The sequence below is a fragment of the Schistocerca nitens genome, chromosome 11, assembly GCF_023898315.1.
Source record: "Schistocerca nitens isolate TAMUIC-IGC-003100 chromosome 11, iqSchNite1.1, whole genome shotgun sequence".
Lineage (NCBI taxonomy): Eukaryota > Metazoa > Arthropoda > Insecta > Orthoptera > Acrididae > Schistocerca > Schistocerca nitens.
In genome coordinates, this window is record NC_064624.1 from 29,930,219 (window position 1) to 29,948,278 (window position 18,060).

General features: G+C 44.4%; 1 protein-coding gene across 1 annotated transcript; it reads left to right on the forward strand.

The window, feature by feature from the left end:
• Positions 1–373: 373 nt before the first annotated feature.
• LOC126212585 (uncharacterized) lies at positions 374–17,626 on the forward strand. Its single transcript, XM_049940015.1, has 4 exons — positions 374–544; positions 9,569–9,809; positions 17,325–17,497; positions 17,586–17,626. The coding sequence occupies exons 1-4, from the start codon at positions 376–378 to the stop codon at positions 17,624–17,626; spliced, it is 624 nt and encodes a 207-aa protein (XP_049795972.1). The 5' UTR covers positions 374–375.
• The last annotated feature ends 434 nt before the right edge of the window (positions 17,627–18,060 follow it).

Sequence of the window (18,060 nt, forward strand, 5' to 3'; positions counted from 1 at the left end):
ATACTCTGCGCGTAAAAACCACGAAAATAAGACACGAGAAATCAGGGCTCATGTGGAGGCATACAGACAGTCGTTTCTCTCTCACTCTATTTGCGAGTGGGACAGGAAAGGAGATGACAAGTAGTGGAAACACGGTACCCCTGCGCCACGCACCGTATGTTGGCTTGCGGAGTATCAGACGTAAATGTAGATGTAGACGTGCCGATAAAACGAACGGATAGTTTTGTGTGATGGATGTGTGTGGGCAGCTGGTCTCTGCGCACGGACGAGAGGCGCAGTGCTGCGGTCAGGACGTCCTGCACAAACACTTCCGCCACGCGTGTCGTTATATAGGGCCCGTGTCCTGTGTTTCTATGTCAGGCCCAACAGCTAATCATGAATCCGGGAGACGTGGCTGCATCGCTGGTGGTTTTGCTGGTGGCAAATGACAACGCGTTGCTCGATTGTGTCTGTAAACAGATCAAATTCTCCAAAGACCTGGCGGGTAGACTTCCAGTGAGTCCTGGTTTACTAGAGATCTGGAATACGTACTGTATACTTAACGGTGAGTACTTTATTTCGTACATTATGGACCTGCATGACGTTAAGCGCTGTGCGGTTTTCCACAACTGAGAGGTGGTTTGCCTTGCACATACTGTAACCAAGGAAGATAATACGTTCTCAACCTCACAGTAAAGGACCATCTTTAATTCTGAAAAATGCAGTTCATTTTCAACCTTTTAGGTCAATGGACTTTTTCAGCCCTTTTCGGACTGAGAAGATATCGTGTATTACTATTTCAAAAGACTGTAAACTAACCATCTACTTTCCCTTCATTCAGCCCGAAACGCTTCCCACATTTGTGAGACATGTGTAAGTGAGAGGTGGCCAAATGCATTCCATATTATGAAAGCATGTTTGTGGAGAGCTTGTGTGTTTCCTTGTCAATATTGGGCCCATGATGTGTGTACTGTAATCCTACATTATTTGCAGATCGAAGGATACAGCAATACAGGGTAATTCAAAGTGAATACGACAACAACAAAAGGCAGCGATTGTTTGACGCATAGTGCTGCCTCGATAAGAATTACAGACAATGTGAAGGAACTGGCTAATAATCTGGTAATAAATCTGCAACGTAACTTTTTCAGTTTTTCGATACGACGTGTTCAATCGTAAACATGTTTTCGAGCCACTGCCGGGTCATCATCAGATGGAGGTCTTACAAGAACATAATGCCGTGGACCAAGTGTAGCTACATGCAGCGTTGATGCTGCTGGCTGAAATGACGGATATTCAGTAATCGGCGACGAAACGTCTACGAAACCGGAAGTTTGCCTACGTTTTAGGTAATTACGGTACACTGCCTTGTGGTATCTGTATCAAATCTCTTCGTATAATATACATTATTAAGTTATCTACACAGATATACACAGTATTTAGTTGCACTTGGTTTTACGCTGATTCACAGAAAGTAAACACAGCATGTTTTTAAAAAGAATATTGATATGACAGATATGACACTTTACTCCATCATGGCCTTTGACATGAGATACACTGTATTACAGCACAAATATTACTGGTATAGAATTTATAATTCAGTAAATTTTGCTAGCTGCAGGAGTGTGTTTATATTGGCAAGGTAATTTTACACAGCGCTCATTATGAACACTCTGTTGGTCATATCAGTGACAATCTTTCAGTGCTACACATTGCTGAGAAAGAAATACAGATGGACCTCCTTGAACAATTACAGATTTACATCCAGAAACTAAAATCACCTCAGAAAATACTAAATGAATCATCACTTTTTCTTCCCTAATTTCCATGACATCCTGGCACCAAATCAACAAAAATGAAAGTGCTAACACATATTCATCTTCCTGTATGAATTTTGTTCTCCCTGTCATGCAACAACTATAGTATTCCGTAATTTGTAAAAAGTTTTTAGTTGCCGAGTAAATGGTCCACTCTATTTGTACACCTTTTGCATAACTGTTAACCCATATTAAAATTATGTTGCCAATGTGAAAACGCTCCTGCAGCTAGGAAAATTTCGAGGTCATCGGTCTCATCGGATTAGGAAAGGATGGGGAAGGAATTCGGCCGTGCCCTTTCAGAGGAACCATCCCGGCATTTGCCCACAGGGCAGTGCACTGTAACTACCTAAAACGGAACAAACTTTCGGTTTCGTAAACGTTTCGTCACCGATTACTGAATATCCGTCATTCTAGCTAGCAGCATCAACGCTGCATGGAGCTACACTTGGTCCACGGGGGCATAATGTTCTTGTAAGACCTCCTTTCTGATGATGAGCCGGCAGTGGCTCGAAAACATGTTTACGGTTGAACATATCGTATCAAGAAATTGAAAAAAAAAAAACAAACAAACAAACGACTGGTTGCATAATTATTACGAGATAAATCGCCAATTTAAATCACAGTCGCGGTTCGTCATCCACAATGGATATACTGAAAATGTAAAGGAATCTTCTGAATTTGGGAAGTCCAGAAAGTATATCCAATCGGAAGATAGTGCGTATGCCGTGGTACATTACACGAAAACTCGGCTTCATATGTGGGGGACATTCTTGCAATCGGCTTCCTGCTGTCACAGCGCAGCTATGCAGCTAAGCTCCTCCCAATGGCCACAACATCCGCAGGTGGCAGCGTCGTTTTGAAGGAACAGGATGTTTGTGCGAAAAGAAAGAAGAACAGGCGGTCGTCAGAGGATCGTCGTTTAGGTCAGAGGCGGGTGCGAATCAGCTGAGTGACCAGCGCTCCAGCTGAGGCAGGGAAACGAGCAGAGTGTGCGCTCCGGGGGGAAGTTAGCCTCGTGCAGCTTGCCGTAACAGGCAGGGAAGCGAGGCGTAGCGAATCAGGGGCAAACTTGTGGCATTGCTGTGGTGTCTAATGTCTCGTTCTTTTCAGTGCATCAGATTGAGGTGCTGAAGAAATAGTTTCATTATATTCCTTTCATTGGATAACGCGTAGGAAAGTGAAGTAATTACTTTGACATCTGGCAGTTAAATACTCCTTTGACTACTGCCTATATTCATGGAAATACAGTAGACCGACAAGAAAGCTTATTTAGAACACAGCTCAAGCAACGAAAGACAGATTAAATTCAGCGCTTCAGTGTAGAAAGCCGCTTTACCGCAGTGCTCTGACTAGCCACTTCAATTGCACAGCGCACTGCACCGTGACGTAGAGCACTCAGCCAGGTACACTGCCGGGCTGCTCTTGCGCCCTGACTGCGCACACCCCCATCTAATCTTTACAGCACAAACTATCAGACTGACCTGTGGTTTGGATTTTGGCTGTTGTCCATTTGACCAAGAGCAGTCACATGGAGCACGTGTTATATACGTTAACTTGTTCTGAACTTTTCTTTTATATTCAGTTCAGTTCTTATCGCTGTATCGTTATGCATCATATAGCTATAGCCGTTCGTCATCGCTGTATTCACTATGAAATGCCGGTACAGCGAGGTACGTGCAGCCTGCGGGCGAGGCTCGCTTGTTCAGGAGGCATCGCGTGCCTGCAGCCACTCACAAAGCCTGGCGAATACCTGGAGAAGGGGAGCCTTAATTTCATAACTAAAGTCATAGATATTAATAACAGCAATTCATTTTTGTGAAAGTAAATGACAGGCAAAGTTTCTCAGTCATTGGCTACAACTGTGACGTTATTCCAATTCAGGGAACTTAAATTTTAGCGTAACAAAACGTCAGGGACAGAGTTTCCCGAGACTATACGAGAAGGTACGAAGTAGTCCGAAGTTACGTACACCGAGACAAGAAAACGATGCGTGTCCGTTATGTAACGGGGGGGTAGGGTGGCGAACGGGCCGACGTGGAGTAGGAAAGGAGCCACAGGTATAAAACTCTAGAATTTTCCAAATCTACACTACTGGCCATTATAATTGCTACACCACGAATATGACGTGCTACAGACGCGAAATTTAACCGACAAGAAGAAGATGCTGTGATATGCAAATGATTAGCTTTTCAGAGCATCCACACAAGGTTGGCGCCGGTGGCAACACCTACAACGTGCTGACATGAGGAAAGTTTCCAGCCTATTTCTCATACACAAACAACAGTTCTCCATTGTTGCCTGCTGAAACGTTGCTGTGATGCCTCGTGTAAGGAGGAGAAATGCGGACCATCACTTTGATGAAGGTCAGATTGTAGCCCATCGCGATTGCGTTTTATCGTATCGCGACATTGCTGCTCGCGTTGGTCGAGATCCAATGACTGTTACCAGAATATGGAATCGGTGGGTTCAGGAGGGTAATACGGAACGCCGTGCTGGATCCCAACGACCTCGTATCACTAGCAGTCGAGATGACAGGCATCTTATCCGCATGGCTGTAACGGATCGTGTAGCCACGTCTTGATCCCTGAGTCAACAGATGGGGATGTTTGCAAGACAACAACCATCTGCACGAACAGTTCGACGACGTTTGCAGCAGCATGGACTCTCAGCTCGGAGACCACGGATGCGGTTACCCTTGACGCTGCATCACAGACAGGAGCGCCTGCGATGGTGTACGCAATGACGAACCTAGATGCACGTATTTCAACATGTCATTTTCTCGGATGAATCCAGGTTCTGTTTACAGCATCTTGATGGTAGCATCCGTGTATGCCGACATCGCGGTGAACGCACATTGTAAGCGTGTGTTCGTCATCGCCATACTGGCGTATCACCCGGCGTGATGGTATGGGGTGCCATTGGTTACTCGTCTCGGTCACCTCTTGTTCGCATTGACGGCACTTTCAACAGTGGACGTTACATTTCAGATGTGTTACGACCCGTAGCTCTACCCTTCATTCGATCCCTGCGAAACCCTAAATTTCAGCAGGATAATGCACGACCGCATGTTGTAGGTCCTGTACGGGCCTTTCTGGATACAGAAAATGTTCGACTGCTGTCCTGGCCAGCACATTCCCCAGATCTCTCACCAACTGAAAACGTCTGGTCAATGGTGGCCGAGCAACTGGATCGTCACAATACGCCAGTCACTACTCTTGATGAACTGTGGTATCGTGTGGAAGCTGCATGGGCAACTGCACCTGTACACACCATCCAAGCTCTGTTTCTGTCAATGCCCAGGCGTATCAAGGCCGTTATTACGGCCAGTGGTGGTTGTTCTGGGTACTGATTTCTCAGGATCTATGCACCCAAACTGCGTGAAAATGTAATCACATGTCAGTTCTAGCAGAAAATATTTGTCCAGTGAATACCCGTTTATCATCTGCATTTCTTCTTGGTGTAGCAGTTTTAATGGCTAGTAGTGTATTAAAAACTGTGGTAAAAATTGAGATAATTAACTACAATATTTGCGCTTTTTCTAAACATGAAGTTTAAAATCTAACAGCTCTTTCATTTTTTGATAAATTAAATGAATTGTACTCTTTCATACACCTGCAAGTATGGTTTGTATGCTGTGCAAAATTAATGGAAGAATCTCTCTTACTTATGAAGAAAAGTGTACCTATCGCAACAAATACAGCCAACAGGAAGTGAAAAAATGATTAAATTTCACAGGTAAAAAAAAATTATTATGTTATGTTTTTAAACTTCCACTGCTATCACTGTGAATCCTGAATCCTTCCTGGTCATGCTGACAATTTATTTGTAAAATTATAGACAGTGGAAATAAAAATATCCTGCAGTGCCCTTCCTGCTCCACGTCAGCCCGTATGACGTGTCCTGCCCCCTTAATGAGGTCGTAACTCCGAGAAAAACATTGGCAGGCAATAATGACGGAGCTCAAGTATGTGTCGTTCCAGGATGTGACAGTTGGTGTGGAGGCGCGCAGGGAGTCGCTGGCTGCTGCTGGACGTTTACTGGAGCCGCAAAGACCCTCAGTGGCTGCCGCTGCACTGGGAGGCAGGGAGGTGTCAGGTAGAGATGGGTAAACTCGTTCATCCTTGGGAACTAGTTCACTGCTGATCGTTCTTCTTTGGGAACCGTTCATTTTTACTCGTTCACCGTTCATTTGTACTTGGTATATGGTTCTTATGAAAAACTGAAAAGTAGTAGTGTAGGTGACTGAAGGATGGAGGGCCCCAAGAGGGGGCACTTGCCTCCCCCCTGGAGTATAGAGTTTTTATTCATTACAGAATTCTTACACACTTTTAGAAGTTATTTCTGTGATTGTGCAGAACCTCTCGTTTAGCCAACCGTAGCCTTGTGTGGCTGATCGCAGGGAAATAATAGAGGGTGGCGCAAGGAAAACCGGCCCCGAGTACAGACTGCTCGCCAATTACGGACGATGTGTTGCCCATTACGAGCAGATATAACAAACAGACAAACATGTAATAATTAGGTAGTGAAGAAATAACAAGCTAATGCAAGCAACAATTGCGAAACAATCGATGACAATGTGTAGAGAGCTGGAGAAGAGAACATGAAAATCTCACGCGACGCGCATGGGCTATAGCTCATGTAGTCTTGTAAACCTGTTGGTGGCTGTTTCCAAAGTTAATAGACCACAAGTGTCTTGTATAAAATTCTTCGTTTCGACTTCCACTACATAGCTATGCTACGTTGTATTCAATAATCGTTTACACCCTATATATACTTCACGTTGTCTCTGAGTTCGTTGGCGAAGTACAGACTTTATGGAAGCATAAAATAAAATGTGGTTTTCTCATACTTGCGTCACACGCTTAGAAAAAAATTAGGTTTTTATGTTGCATTATTAAAGTCAATGCAGCAATAATAAAGCTCAGTAACAATGTTTTTGGTTTGAAAGCCCTTTCTTAACAAATGTTTTTGAGATAATAAGTAAATACGATTTTATGGCAATCTATGTCTTTTCAAATAGAGAGGCACCGCTTTTCCTACTGAGCCAAAATGACCCACAACCCACTTTTTTTTTCAAAGAAACCAAACTAGCAGGTAATGCAAATTGCAAACAACCAAACTTAAAAATAATTAGAGCCTTCCTGAATGTGATGTTTTGTATATGAAAGATACACGAAAATCGTTTTATATGAATTTTCTTACACTAAAAATTAAGCAAATTATTGAAAGTTATCTGCTAAAGCAAGTCGATGAAACCAAAAAGTATATGAATAACAAAAAAACTTGCCTTGTTATAAGTATGTCTTCTGCTGTTCATCGATATAATGAAGTGAGCTGATATGCCCTTTTGTTACCTGAAAAGACTTACCTATTAGATACAACGTGATTTTTATGTAATTTACGTAACTATAAAATACTTTTTGATTACCGGTCGTGGACGCTGAATAGCCAGAACCAAGTGCAAGAACAGTTTGGAACACATGTAAAATAGGCGAGCGCAGTGAACGGAACGGGTAACTGGATACTGAACTAACTAGGAGCAGTCGGCAGTGGAACTGAGGCAGGTGGTCATGCGAAGAACGACGAGTGCGGCCGAGGCAGACAGAGACTGAGACGAGCACGCGACCGAGGTTGGAACGAGAACTGCCGAAGTGACCGCCGCGACCGAAGTGAACTATGAACCGATCGTTCCTTGGAATTCGTTCCTCGGTCCTTTCGTTCATCTTGGTGAACCGTTCCTTTGCGCCCGTTCGTTCGCGAACTACCCGTCTCTAGTGTCAGGGCAGCCGCGAGCAGCAGTTCGAGTGCCTCACAGAGAGCCGGGCGTCGCAGTGGCGTCCCCCACGTGAACACGAGAGTGTCTCTCCCCGAGCAAACTGCAATGTTTCACGTAGGCGTGTTCATGCATCTGATTCGTCAGCTTACATACTCCATCTCACCAATGAAATCATTTTACAACAAGTGCATTTTTCACTTGAAAAAATCTCTTTGTGATTGGCCGAGTACATTGCGCGTCGCCGTGGAGGGACTCGTTTTGGGCAATCGTGAACTTCACAACTGACAAATGCCGAGTTACTTGTGGCTGTGCACTTTTTGCTGCATGGAGAGCTCGCGATCCGATTTGGTAACAACAGTGACTGTCCAATTATCTGTCCGTCTGTTATTTGTTACATACTGTGTTGGAAAGTCAACGTACCCGAACAGAATGCACTCCTCCATGCGAACCACCTCTGATTCTGGAAAACATAGACTTACGCTTTTCACATGTGTCATGCCAAAGGCCACATTGAAGGGAATCAGGTAGTGTATTTTTATTGATTTTCCAATATAAATTGACTAATTATGCTTACTAAATGGATTATCAAATGGGACATCAAATGAATTTTTTTTACTTGACTCTGGTAGAGAGGGCATGACATGGAAAGAGGGTGGTCTGACAGATGTACAGGTAACCACAGCGAGTTAAGTTGGGACCCTTACTTTAAAGTGTTGTATGTCAATTACCCGGGAAGAAAATATTAACAGTGACCTCAAGTGATGATTTCATCTGTGAAAAAAATGTGCACTAATGTCCAGACAGGTACTGGTGCCATCTCTACATAGTCCAAAGAATGTCAACTTACTTCAAATGTTAACAAACAAACAAAATCGTGCACTTTACAAATTGTATCGGCCAGCTGGTACAAACACCTTGGTGTAACTATTCCTAAGTCGAACGATTAAATACGCAGAATGAGAGACGGAGCACGTGGTAGAGTGGATCATTGGTAGAACACTGGGGAAATGAAATCAGTGCGTGTATACGAGCTTGCTTACAGAACGGCTGTGTGACCCATTCCAGAGTATTGCTCAAGTGTATGCAGTCCATGTTAAATAGCAATAAGAGGGAGTATCGAATGTAGATATATATATATACAAATGACTCATAGAAGCGTCATGGGAAAGTTGTAAAACCTGCCAGAGAGTGGATGTCAGCCTACAAAGTATCAAGAACGGGCATTAAGCAAGGAGGCAACACTTGTACTACAGCCTCCTACCCATCTCCCCCTGAGGGCGTTTGAAGACGAGATTCGACCAATCACTGCATGCACAGAGTAACTTTAGGAGACATTCTTTCCGGTGTCTCAGCAATCAGTGACCAGATGCTTACAGCGAGTGAGAGATTTGGAACAAGTTCTGCTCAGGGTAACGGCCTTGTGCCTTGAGGTACATCATGGCACGATGAGCAACGTGCAGTCTCGAGTTCTTTTGTTGAAAGATAACGCCACAGAGATCCTGAAGACACAACAGAGACACAAGTCTTAAGAACTGAGAAATGTAGTGGCCGGGGTCCACGTTACCGGCTCTATACTGCGTACCAAATGACAGTCGACACAACGACGGCAAGTGCCACCTGGGCCCGACAAATGCAGCCTTTGCTCTTCTTGGAGCCTCCATACCTTGATACGTCCACAGTTATGCTATGATCAGAACTGGGACTCATCTTAAAAGATGATGCGATGCTACTCCTGTGTCTGATGTTGTCATCAACCACACCATTGTCAGCTTCAATCCAAGACGCAACAATGGTGTTAACAACCACCTCAGTTGTTAATCATTTGTCTGTCTAAGCATGAGGTACACACCATGTCATATGTCATTTCTTGGTTACTGCTTTCACGGTCTTGCGATTTCAATGGTGAGCAGTGCTGATGCTGATTGAAAGCTGAAGACAGCTTCTCCGAGCAGTCAGTGTGCAGACCGTAAGGTGGCTGAAACGCGTTTTGCAGATGATTACCAGCTGTTCGAAACGTGCGACAACCTCAACCAGTCCTTCCCCACATTGCCAGCTGTTGGACGCCTGGTACCGACCACCTGGGACTTCAGACCTTTCCGGTACGCAGACGAGGTGAAGTGCGGCTTCGTCACAGAGGAGATTCGCGGCCTGACGGTGGACGCTACCGTGCAATTCTCCAGGGAGCTCAGCTGCCGCGTCGCTGCCAACTGCATTGACTCCTACTCTGTACAGGGGTACGTACGCCACTGAAGGCCACAACCACTAATCGTATATCTAATCCTCTGCTCCTCTTCTTAAATTTTTGCATATATTATCTTCTACTTTTCGTTTTTTCCGACGCTAATCTCCATCAGTAACCACACTGAACGACACGGTCAGCTCCTAGGAGACAGCATGCTAGTACCTTCAGCACCTATTCTGATCTCAATAATGGCCTCAACTAGACGACCAAGAGAGTCCATTATATAATGGCCTCAGCTAGACGAGCAGATAGTCCACTACTTTCTTCAGGTGTGGCCTGTACAGCTGAAGTCTTCATTGATGATTAGATCCTGTAGAGCTACCATCCTGCGAGAATGTTGATCGCCACGTTTCACACACTGGCACAATACTCCCACATCGTTTATATGAGTTCAAGATAAGACGGTTGAGTGGGTGAACCCAAGTGTGATACACTACCTTAGTTTTCGTGAAACATGCACGTATGTGTAGAGCCCTGTGAACACGGCTTTTGTGATCTTGTAAGATTGAAGTGTATACAGAATACTCGTCATGAACATGATAGGGAAACACTCATTGATTCTCTTGCAATTAGCCTGGTTCAGATTCGTGGAAACCTGAATGAGTGGAACCAAGTGGTGGTACAAAAAACACCCTCATAACAACACAGAACCATCTCTGACCTGAACTACACCATCCACACAATGCATGCTAAATGCCTCACTGCACCGTCGGAGGATTTGCAAAGAGGCAAAATTGACACTTGTTGCCGCCCCCAATCAACCGCTGTCCACTTTCTGTGTTGTTTGGCCTACTGAATACGTGCAGATCTACGTACCGGTGCGAGCAGCAGCCTTTTGCTACATAACTGACTGCAAATCTCTAATCTATGCAGTTCTCTCGGACAAAGAACCCCTTTAGTGCAAGGTCACGAGTTCAATCTTTCGTAAGGCTCATCCGAAAGCGTTGTGTTAACAATTATGACAGCAAAAATATTAGCTGCTAATGATTCGCCATGCTCATCAGGAGGGCTACAGAAAATATGTGCCCAGGAGGCGTAGATATCAACTACCTAGGGATGTATGTATTACGCCCGCATCTCGTGGTCGTGCGGTAGCGTTCTCGCTTCCCACGCCCGGGTTCCCGGGTTCGATTCCCGGCGGGGTCAGGGATTTTCTCTGCCTCGTGATGGCTGGGTGTTGTGTGATGTCCTTATGTTAGTTAGGTTTAAGTAGTTCTAAGTTCTAGGGGACTGATGACCTAAGATGTTAAGTCCCATAGTGCTCAGAGCCATTTGAACCATTTGTATGTATTACACTTCATAAAATTGGCATTGTTGACATTCAAGAAATGCTCAAGAGAAACCATTAACTTGGACCATGAACACCAAATGAAAAATTCCACGCCATAGTGATCACAAAGGTTCGCACCATCAAGGCATACGCCTTCGGAGTTACAAATCGTGCAGGACGTTCAGATAGGTATCCACTCTTGAAGAATGCGTACAGAGTAACATTGGTGTAACGGGGTGACGGGAACTGGAGGAATGTGAATTTCATGCACCTGAATGCAGAACAGTATGTCTTGGAGTTTATCGTGAAACTATCTATCCTTTAAGGCGCAGATGCAGGTAGTGCGATAATACGTATTATAATCACTGGAGAGACAAACATCCAGAGGCTGAATTTGTTCAGCGGTTCCAGGTGGTATGAATTGCAACGTCACACACTTTTCAGGAGGGATAGTTTGCCCTAAACGAGTATGATGTTTGTACGCACACTGGGAATCAAGTTATTTTGACCAGCTATTGGCCAAAAGCAGTGTTGATACCATAGTTGTAGTTCCCTTATGACAATTTTCCCACACTTGTTGTGGCGTGAATATTCCCTCCTCCCCTTATAAGATCATACACACGCGAAAGAATCGTAGTGGGCAGAAGACCTCCAACTTCTATCAGCACAATAAATAGCTTTCCAACCGATTTACAATCCAGATTAACAGTCGGCATGCGTTTAGGCATTGACTTTAGTTGATCTTTATACAGCTCTCTTGGTACCTTTAATTTCCAAGATTTGTTCCATGTGGATTTCATATTCAAATCCTGATTGATCGGAGTTGAAAACAAATTCCTTATTGAACAATGGGGTAAGTTAGTTTACCTCATTTGGAAATTTTTGAGACGATTAAACAGTTTGTTCTGCATCGAAACTGACGCTTTGTTTGAAATTTCGCTGTTTTATGTCTCCCAGTACTGTATCGCTGTCTGAAGCTATACATTCACTGCTTCCCTTGGAATCACTGTAATCTATTTCGCACGCAATTTGATGTGCATAACGTAGTAGGTCAGCATCATGCACATCCGTAAATTATACCTAGCATCCCTGAAAAGTTCAAACACCAGTTTTTGTCCTGTGTTGAATATCCTTAGCTTTCCTGATACCCTACCCGTCCACATTGCTGTGGACCAATTCGAAATTTTAATAATTATTCTTTTACTATTCTGCACATTCTCTTCCAGATATCTAATTATTTTAGTGTTTGATCCTTGGACAGCGATTGTCCTTTACTATGTTTCTCTAGAGACGAGATTTGTGGCTCTCTGTCCGACAAAACTGATAAACTACATCGCTCGACGCCTGTCTCAATATCGCTTTCACTTGTTACGTACATATTGTCATCATGGTACTCCTCACGTACGTTCTGCGCACAGTAGAGCTTAAAAAGCACAACATATTCCACTGGCTCATCTTTCAGAAACGCTAATATAGCTTCAACACCCGTTGTTCTGGATTTAATGCAGTATTTGCTTTGTTTAGTGTTGCTATTGTTTTGCTTTGTATCAACACCACTAGCACTGTAGCACTACTGTGAGTTACTCGTTAAGTAAGTAGTTGAACTCCGTGCTTACCATTGGATACCTCCAGTTCCGCCCCATGTTGCCATTAGGAGCCACTCTTGTGGTTGCTTGGCAGACGATATGTAGGGCGTCGAGTGCTGTATACATCACCGGCCTTTTGCGACTTCACAGTAAATGGGTTCCTTGTGATGACATCGCTAACAGATTTCGGCGTATCTGGGTTCACTTACAGCAGCACTTCGTGTAATCATGAAACCGATTCTCGCTGACTCATTCTGCCTGCTGGAGAAAGATGTTGACAAGGAGACCAACGTTCTCGTCCATTACCATAGTGGAAGACAAGACCATCGCCAAAAGTTTGTCGCTATGGATGAGCATCAGGTTGGAGGAGCCTCTCCCGGTACTGCACAGTACCCAAATTGTTATCGAAATTGATGTAAGGCAGCAGACATACCAGCCCAAAATACACTCCTGGAAATGGAGAAAAGAACACATTGACACCGGTGTGTCAGACCCACCATACTTGCTCCGGACACTGCGAGAGGGCTGTACAAGCAATGATCACACGCACGGCATAGCGGACACACCAGGAACCGCGGTGTTGGCCGCCGAATGGCGCTAGCTGCGCAGCATTTGTGCACCGCCGCCGTCAGTGTCAGCCAGTTTGCCGTGGCATACGGAGCTCCATCGCAGTCTTTAACACTGGTAGCATGCCGCGACAGCGTGGACGTGAACCGTATGTGCACAAATGCTGCGCAGCTAGCGCCATTCGACGGCCAACACCGCGGTTCCTGGTGTGTCCGCTGTGCCGTGCGTGTGATCATTGCTTGTACAGCCCTCTCGCAGTGTCCGGAGCAAGTATGGTGGGTCTGACACACCGGTGTCAATGTGTTCTTTTTTCCATTTCCAGGAGTATATATATATATATATATATATATATATGTGTGTGTGTGTGTGTGTGTGTGTGTGTGTGTGTGTGTGTGTGTGTGTGTGTGTGTGTCTGACAGCATCTGTCACATCAGATGTTAAGCGAATCTATCTTGTCACTGTAGTGGATGTATTCAAATACAGAGATGTGTGAACAGGCAGAATATGAAGCTGCAGTCGGCAACAGCTATATAAAACAAGTGTCTAGCGCAGTTGTTAGATCAGTTACTGATGCTATAGTAGCAGCTTATCAAGATTATGAACGTTTGAGTTTGAACGTGGTGTCACAGTTGGCACACGAGCGATTGGACACAGCATCTCTGAGGTAGGGATGTAGTTGGCATTTTCCCATATGACCATTTCATGAGTGTACCATGAATATCAGTAATCTGGCAAAACATGAAATCTCGAGCATTGCTGTAGCCCGAAAATGATCCTGAAAGAATGGGACCAACGACGACTGAAGAGAATTGTTCAATGTGCAACCCTTCCTCAGCTGCTGCAGATTACATTGCTGGGCCAACAAGTGTCAGTGTGCAAACCATTCAACAAAACATCATCGAGATAGTCTTTCAAAGTCAAAGGCTCGCTCATATACCCTTGACGACTGCACGAAACAAAGCGTTACGCCTCGTCTGGGCCCGTCAACACTGACGTTGGACTGTTGATGAGTAGAAAGAGGTTGCCTAGTCGGACGATTCTCATTTCAAATTGTATCGAGCAGATGGATGTGTACGGGTATGGAGACAACCTCAAAAAATTCTTGGACCCTGTATGTCAGCAGGGGACTGTTAAAGTTGGTGGAGGCTCTGTAATGGTGTGGGGCACATGCAGTGATATGGGATCCCTGCTATGTCTAGCTACGACTCTGACAGGTGACACATATGTAAGCATCGTGTCAGACCACCTGCACATATTCGTGTCGATTGTGTCTTCCGATGGACTTGAGCAATTCCAGCAGGACAATGCAACAACACCCCAAACGTCCAGAATTGCTACAAAGTGGCTCCAGGAACACTCTTCCGAGTGTTGTTGCAATGTGCTGTTCAGAAGAGATACCCAACCTCTTGTACTCTTACGGATCTGTGAAAAGCCCTGTAGGACTCGTGGTGTCAGTTCACACCAGCACCACTTCAGACATTAGTTGAGTTGTGCCACATTGTGTTGTGGCACTTCTGTGTGCTCGCGGGTTCCCTACACAACATTAGCCAGGTGTACCAGTTTCTTTGGCTCCTAAGTGTATATGCTCCTCTGATTCCATGGTTAAATCTTCTTTTGCTTTCACTTAAACCGTTTCTTGGATAGGGTCGCTAAACACCACAGTTTACGGTGAATGCTTCAGCAGCAATACGGAAATAAGTAACGACAAATCGCTACATCTTCCATATGCCCCAATATCATCATATATAATTTATAACTGCCATCAGAACTATTGAAAATATGTTTATAAGTGTAATAAAGTGATCCCCTGATGCCTGATTTTATACACGGACATGTTTTCTGTCTACAGCTCCAATAATATGAGGAAAGTTTGAAGGCTCTGTCGTCGGTTGGGGACGGCATTCCCCTTTGATGTTGATCCATATCACTTTGCAAACTTGTTGCACTGTTTGACGGACTACAGCTATTCCCAACTGACATCCATAGCGAAAACCAGCAAGAGAGCATCCAGAAGCCGGATAGTTAAATCATAAAATACATATCTTTTGAGGTCTGTCACTGCAAAAGAAATGGAAAATCTGAAGTACGGATTTGTGAAAGAGTATCGGAAAGGTTGCTGTTTGGAAAGCTGATCAGCTGATAAACGAAAATCCACATATACCTACTTCAATCAGCTTCTGTTAGTTGTAGGCGTTGTTGCAAGAGCTTGAATTCAACTGAAATAGCGCAGGAAGACACAAGAGCTACTGAAGAACCAAATGAGACTTGGATATTAAAGCCCTTAAGGCTGAAGAAGACAAAGGAACTGTGAACAGTGAAATATAGCTTGTATGGGTATGGAAAGAAATTCTGGCAAAAAATAATGATGATCCAGTCTGTTACTTTCTGTTGTCTTTGCTGAACCATTCAAAAAAAGTACCTGACAGTAACGAAGTGACCAAAATTAATATTATGAAAGTCATCACAGATGCTTCTTGTCAGCTCAATCCGCCACTCTGGATCCATCCTGGAACACCAATTTCATTAGTACCGTCCAGCCATCCACTAGCTGTACAAATAAATATTAAAATGTGCCAAACGTGGCGTCTTTTATCTCACACATCAGGTCATTCCCAAGAAGTGACCGTTATGAACTGTTTAACATTCGTAATAATATAAGCAATTAGTCATTATCATTTCCATTGGGCCCACTGCAACGCGGGGTCAGCCTAGTTAGTATCGAACTGGCGATGTTAGAGGGCGGCCAGATGCCCTTCCTATCGCCACCCAGTATCCCCCTGGGTCAGAATTAATGTACTGGAGTTGTCTGCATCTAGTGTAAGCCATGAAATCGTGCCGACGTTCCTCAAATGTCTGCGAGTCGTGGGACGTGGGAACCAGCCCAGTATTCACCTAATGGGATGTAGAAAGCCGCCTAAAAACCACGACCAGGCTGGCTGCGACAGCGGCCCTCGTCGGTAATCCGCCAGACACATTCGATCTGGGCCTGGTGCGTCTACCCGAGTCGAGGAAGCAGCACATTAGCGCCCTCGGCTAACTTGGTAGGTGCATATGTAAGCAACAACTATTAAGCTAAAATGAAATTTGTGTATTACTGATCCATGAATATAGTTATATGAAAGCTGATGATATTAAATTATTTAAATAGCATACGAACAAGCTTACGTGATTGTTACGAGTAGCTTCCTTCAGGGTTACATATGATCGCATTTTCGCTGTCATTCCAGGTGTACCAGTTTCTTTGCCTCTTCAGTGTATATGCTCTGCTGATCCCGCGGTTAAATCTTCTTTTGCTTTTACTTAAATCATTTCCTGGATAAAATTAATTAGTCGAAGCAAGATGCTGACATTCTAGTGCAGTTAAAAAATGTATTCTCATACACCCTTAACTCCTTGTACGGTCTCCATTGGTATTTCTCTTATCCGGGAAAGGGTGCACCGAGTGTATGTGTTTTCTGCTTCTACGGTGCCTTTCTTTCTTCAAATGGCGTACAAAGAGCCAAGTAGCCACAGCACCTTCTGCAGACACTTACAATTATTGTTTCCAGCAGGCTGAATATACAAACTACGCCCATCTGCATATTCTGTGCTCAGAACAATCCACTGACCTGGTCCACACACCGCGGCATTCGGCGGGCCATTGCGTTGTGGCCCTTAAAGGTGGTCTGAAGGACTTCCGTGAAGTGACACCAAGTGACGCGCTCTGGTTGGCAAATTTAAAATTAACCTGCAAGTACACTTTGTACGTGCGTCTGTGTGTCCTGTAAAGCCATACGATATTAATGGCCCTCCTGTGCAAGATCGTATCTTTGTTCTAACAATTGTGCACGAATATGTGTGCAGGATTTCTTGAGTTTCAATGGAATGCGTCGGCAGAGTCGTATGGCACCAGAAATTTATGTCGGAAGGAGGCATTCTGATACCTTGATTCAACTCTGAAGACCTAGGCACGTCTATCAAAGGAAAACATAAAAACCGAGGAAGGCGTTGGTTGACTTTAGCTTTCACAGTGATGCCCTAGGAAATATGGTCCAGTTCCAGGATTTCATTTGTTACGCTGTGTGACTCCGTTTCATTTTGTAAGGTCGAACGACGCGGAATGGAACCTGACGACGCTGGCAACTTACTCTCTGTCCGATCCTATCATCTGGGAGTCACTGGACGCCGTTCAGCGCATCACAGGGGCGATGCGTGCCAGGGATATGTGTTATCTCCGACATCCAATCAACTTGCCTCATCAGTATTTCAAACTACCTGGTGAGTCTCTTATTTGTATGTTTGTTATTGTTGACTTAGGCTTTAATATTCTCGTTAAGGTATGCTACCAAGAAAATTTTCGTTTAAGGCAGTGAACACGTAGATGAGGGGGCAGTGCAGGAGCTGTAACTGCGTCCTGATCAGCAACAAACTCAGTATCAAATAGTAAGCACATGGGAGGAAAAAAGAAACATCTGCTGAGAAGCAGATAGCGCCCAAGCTGGGGACGAATTTCGATTGATGTCAGGTAAACACACCACACGAAAAGTCAGTCCCCTCCCCCCCCCCTCCCCGAGAGAGTCGGTGCTGAGGCTTGTCTAAACTACAGGGTGTCCATAAAGTTCCTTTACAGCTTCAAAATTTTATTACAACTACAGTTCTTGAAATATTTTAACAACATGTCTTTTATTGTCAGTGTTTAATAGACCTCTTTATGGGCGCCTTTAGTTGGACGAAGCACATGAAGAAGGTACTCGATTTCTTGCCATGTTCGCTGTAGCTTAGAATCATCAACAGTGACACACATGCAGTGACAATGGTATTACGAATCCTTTGCTTCAAAT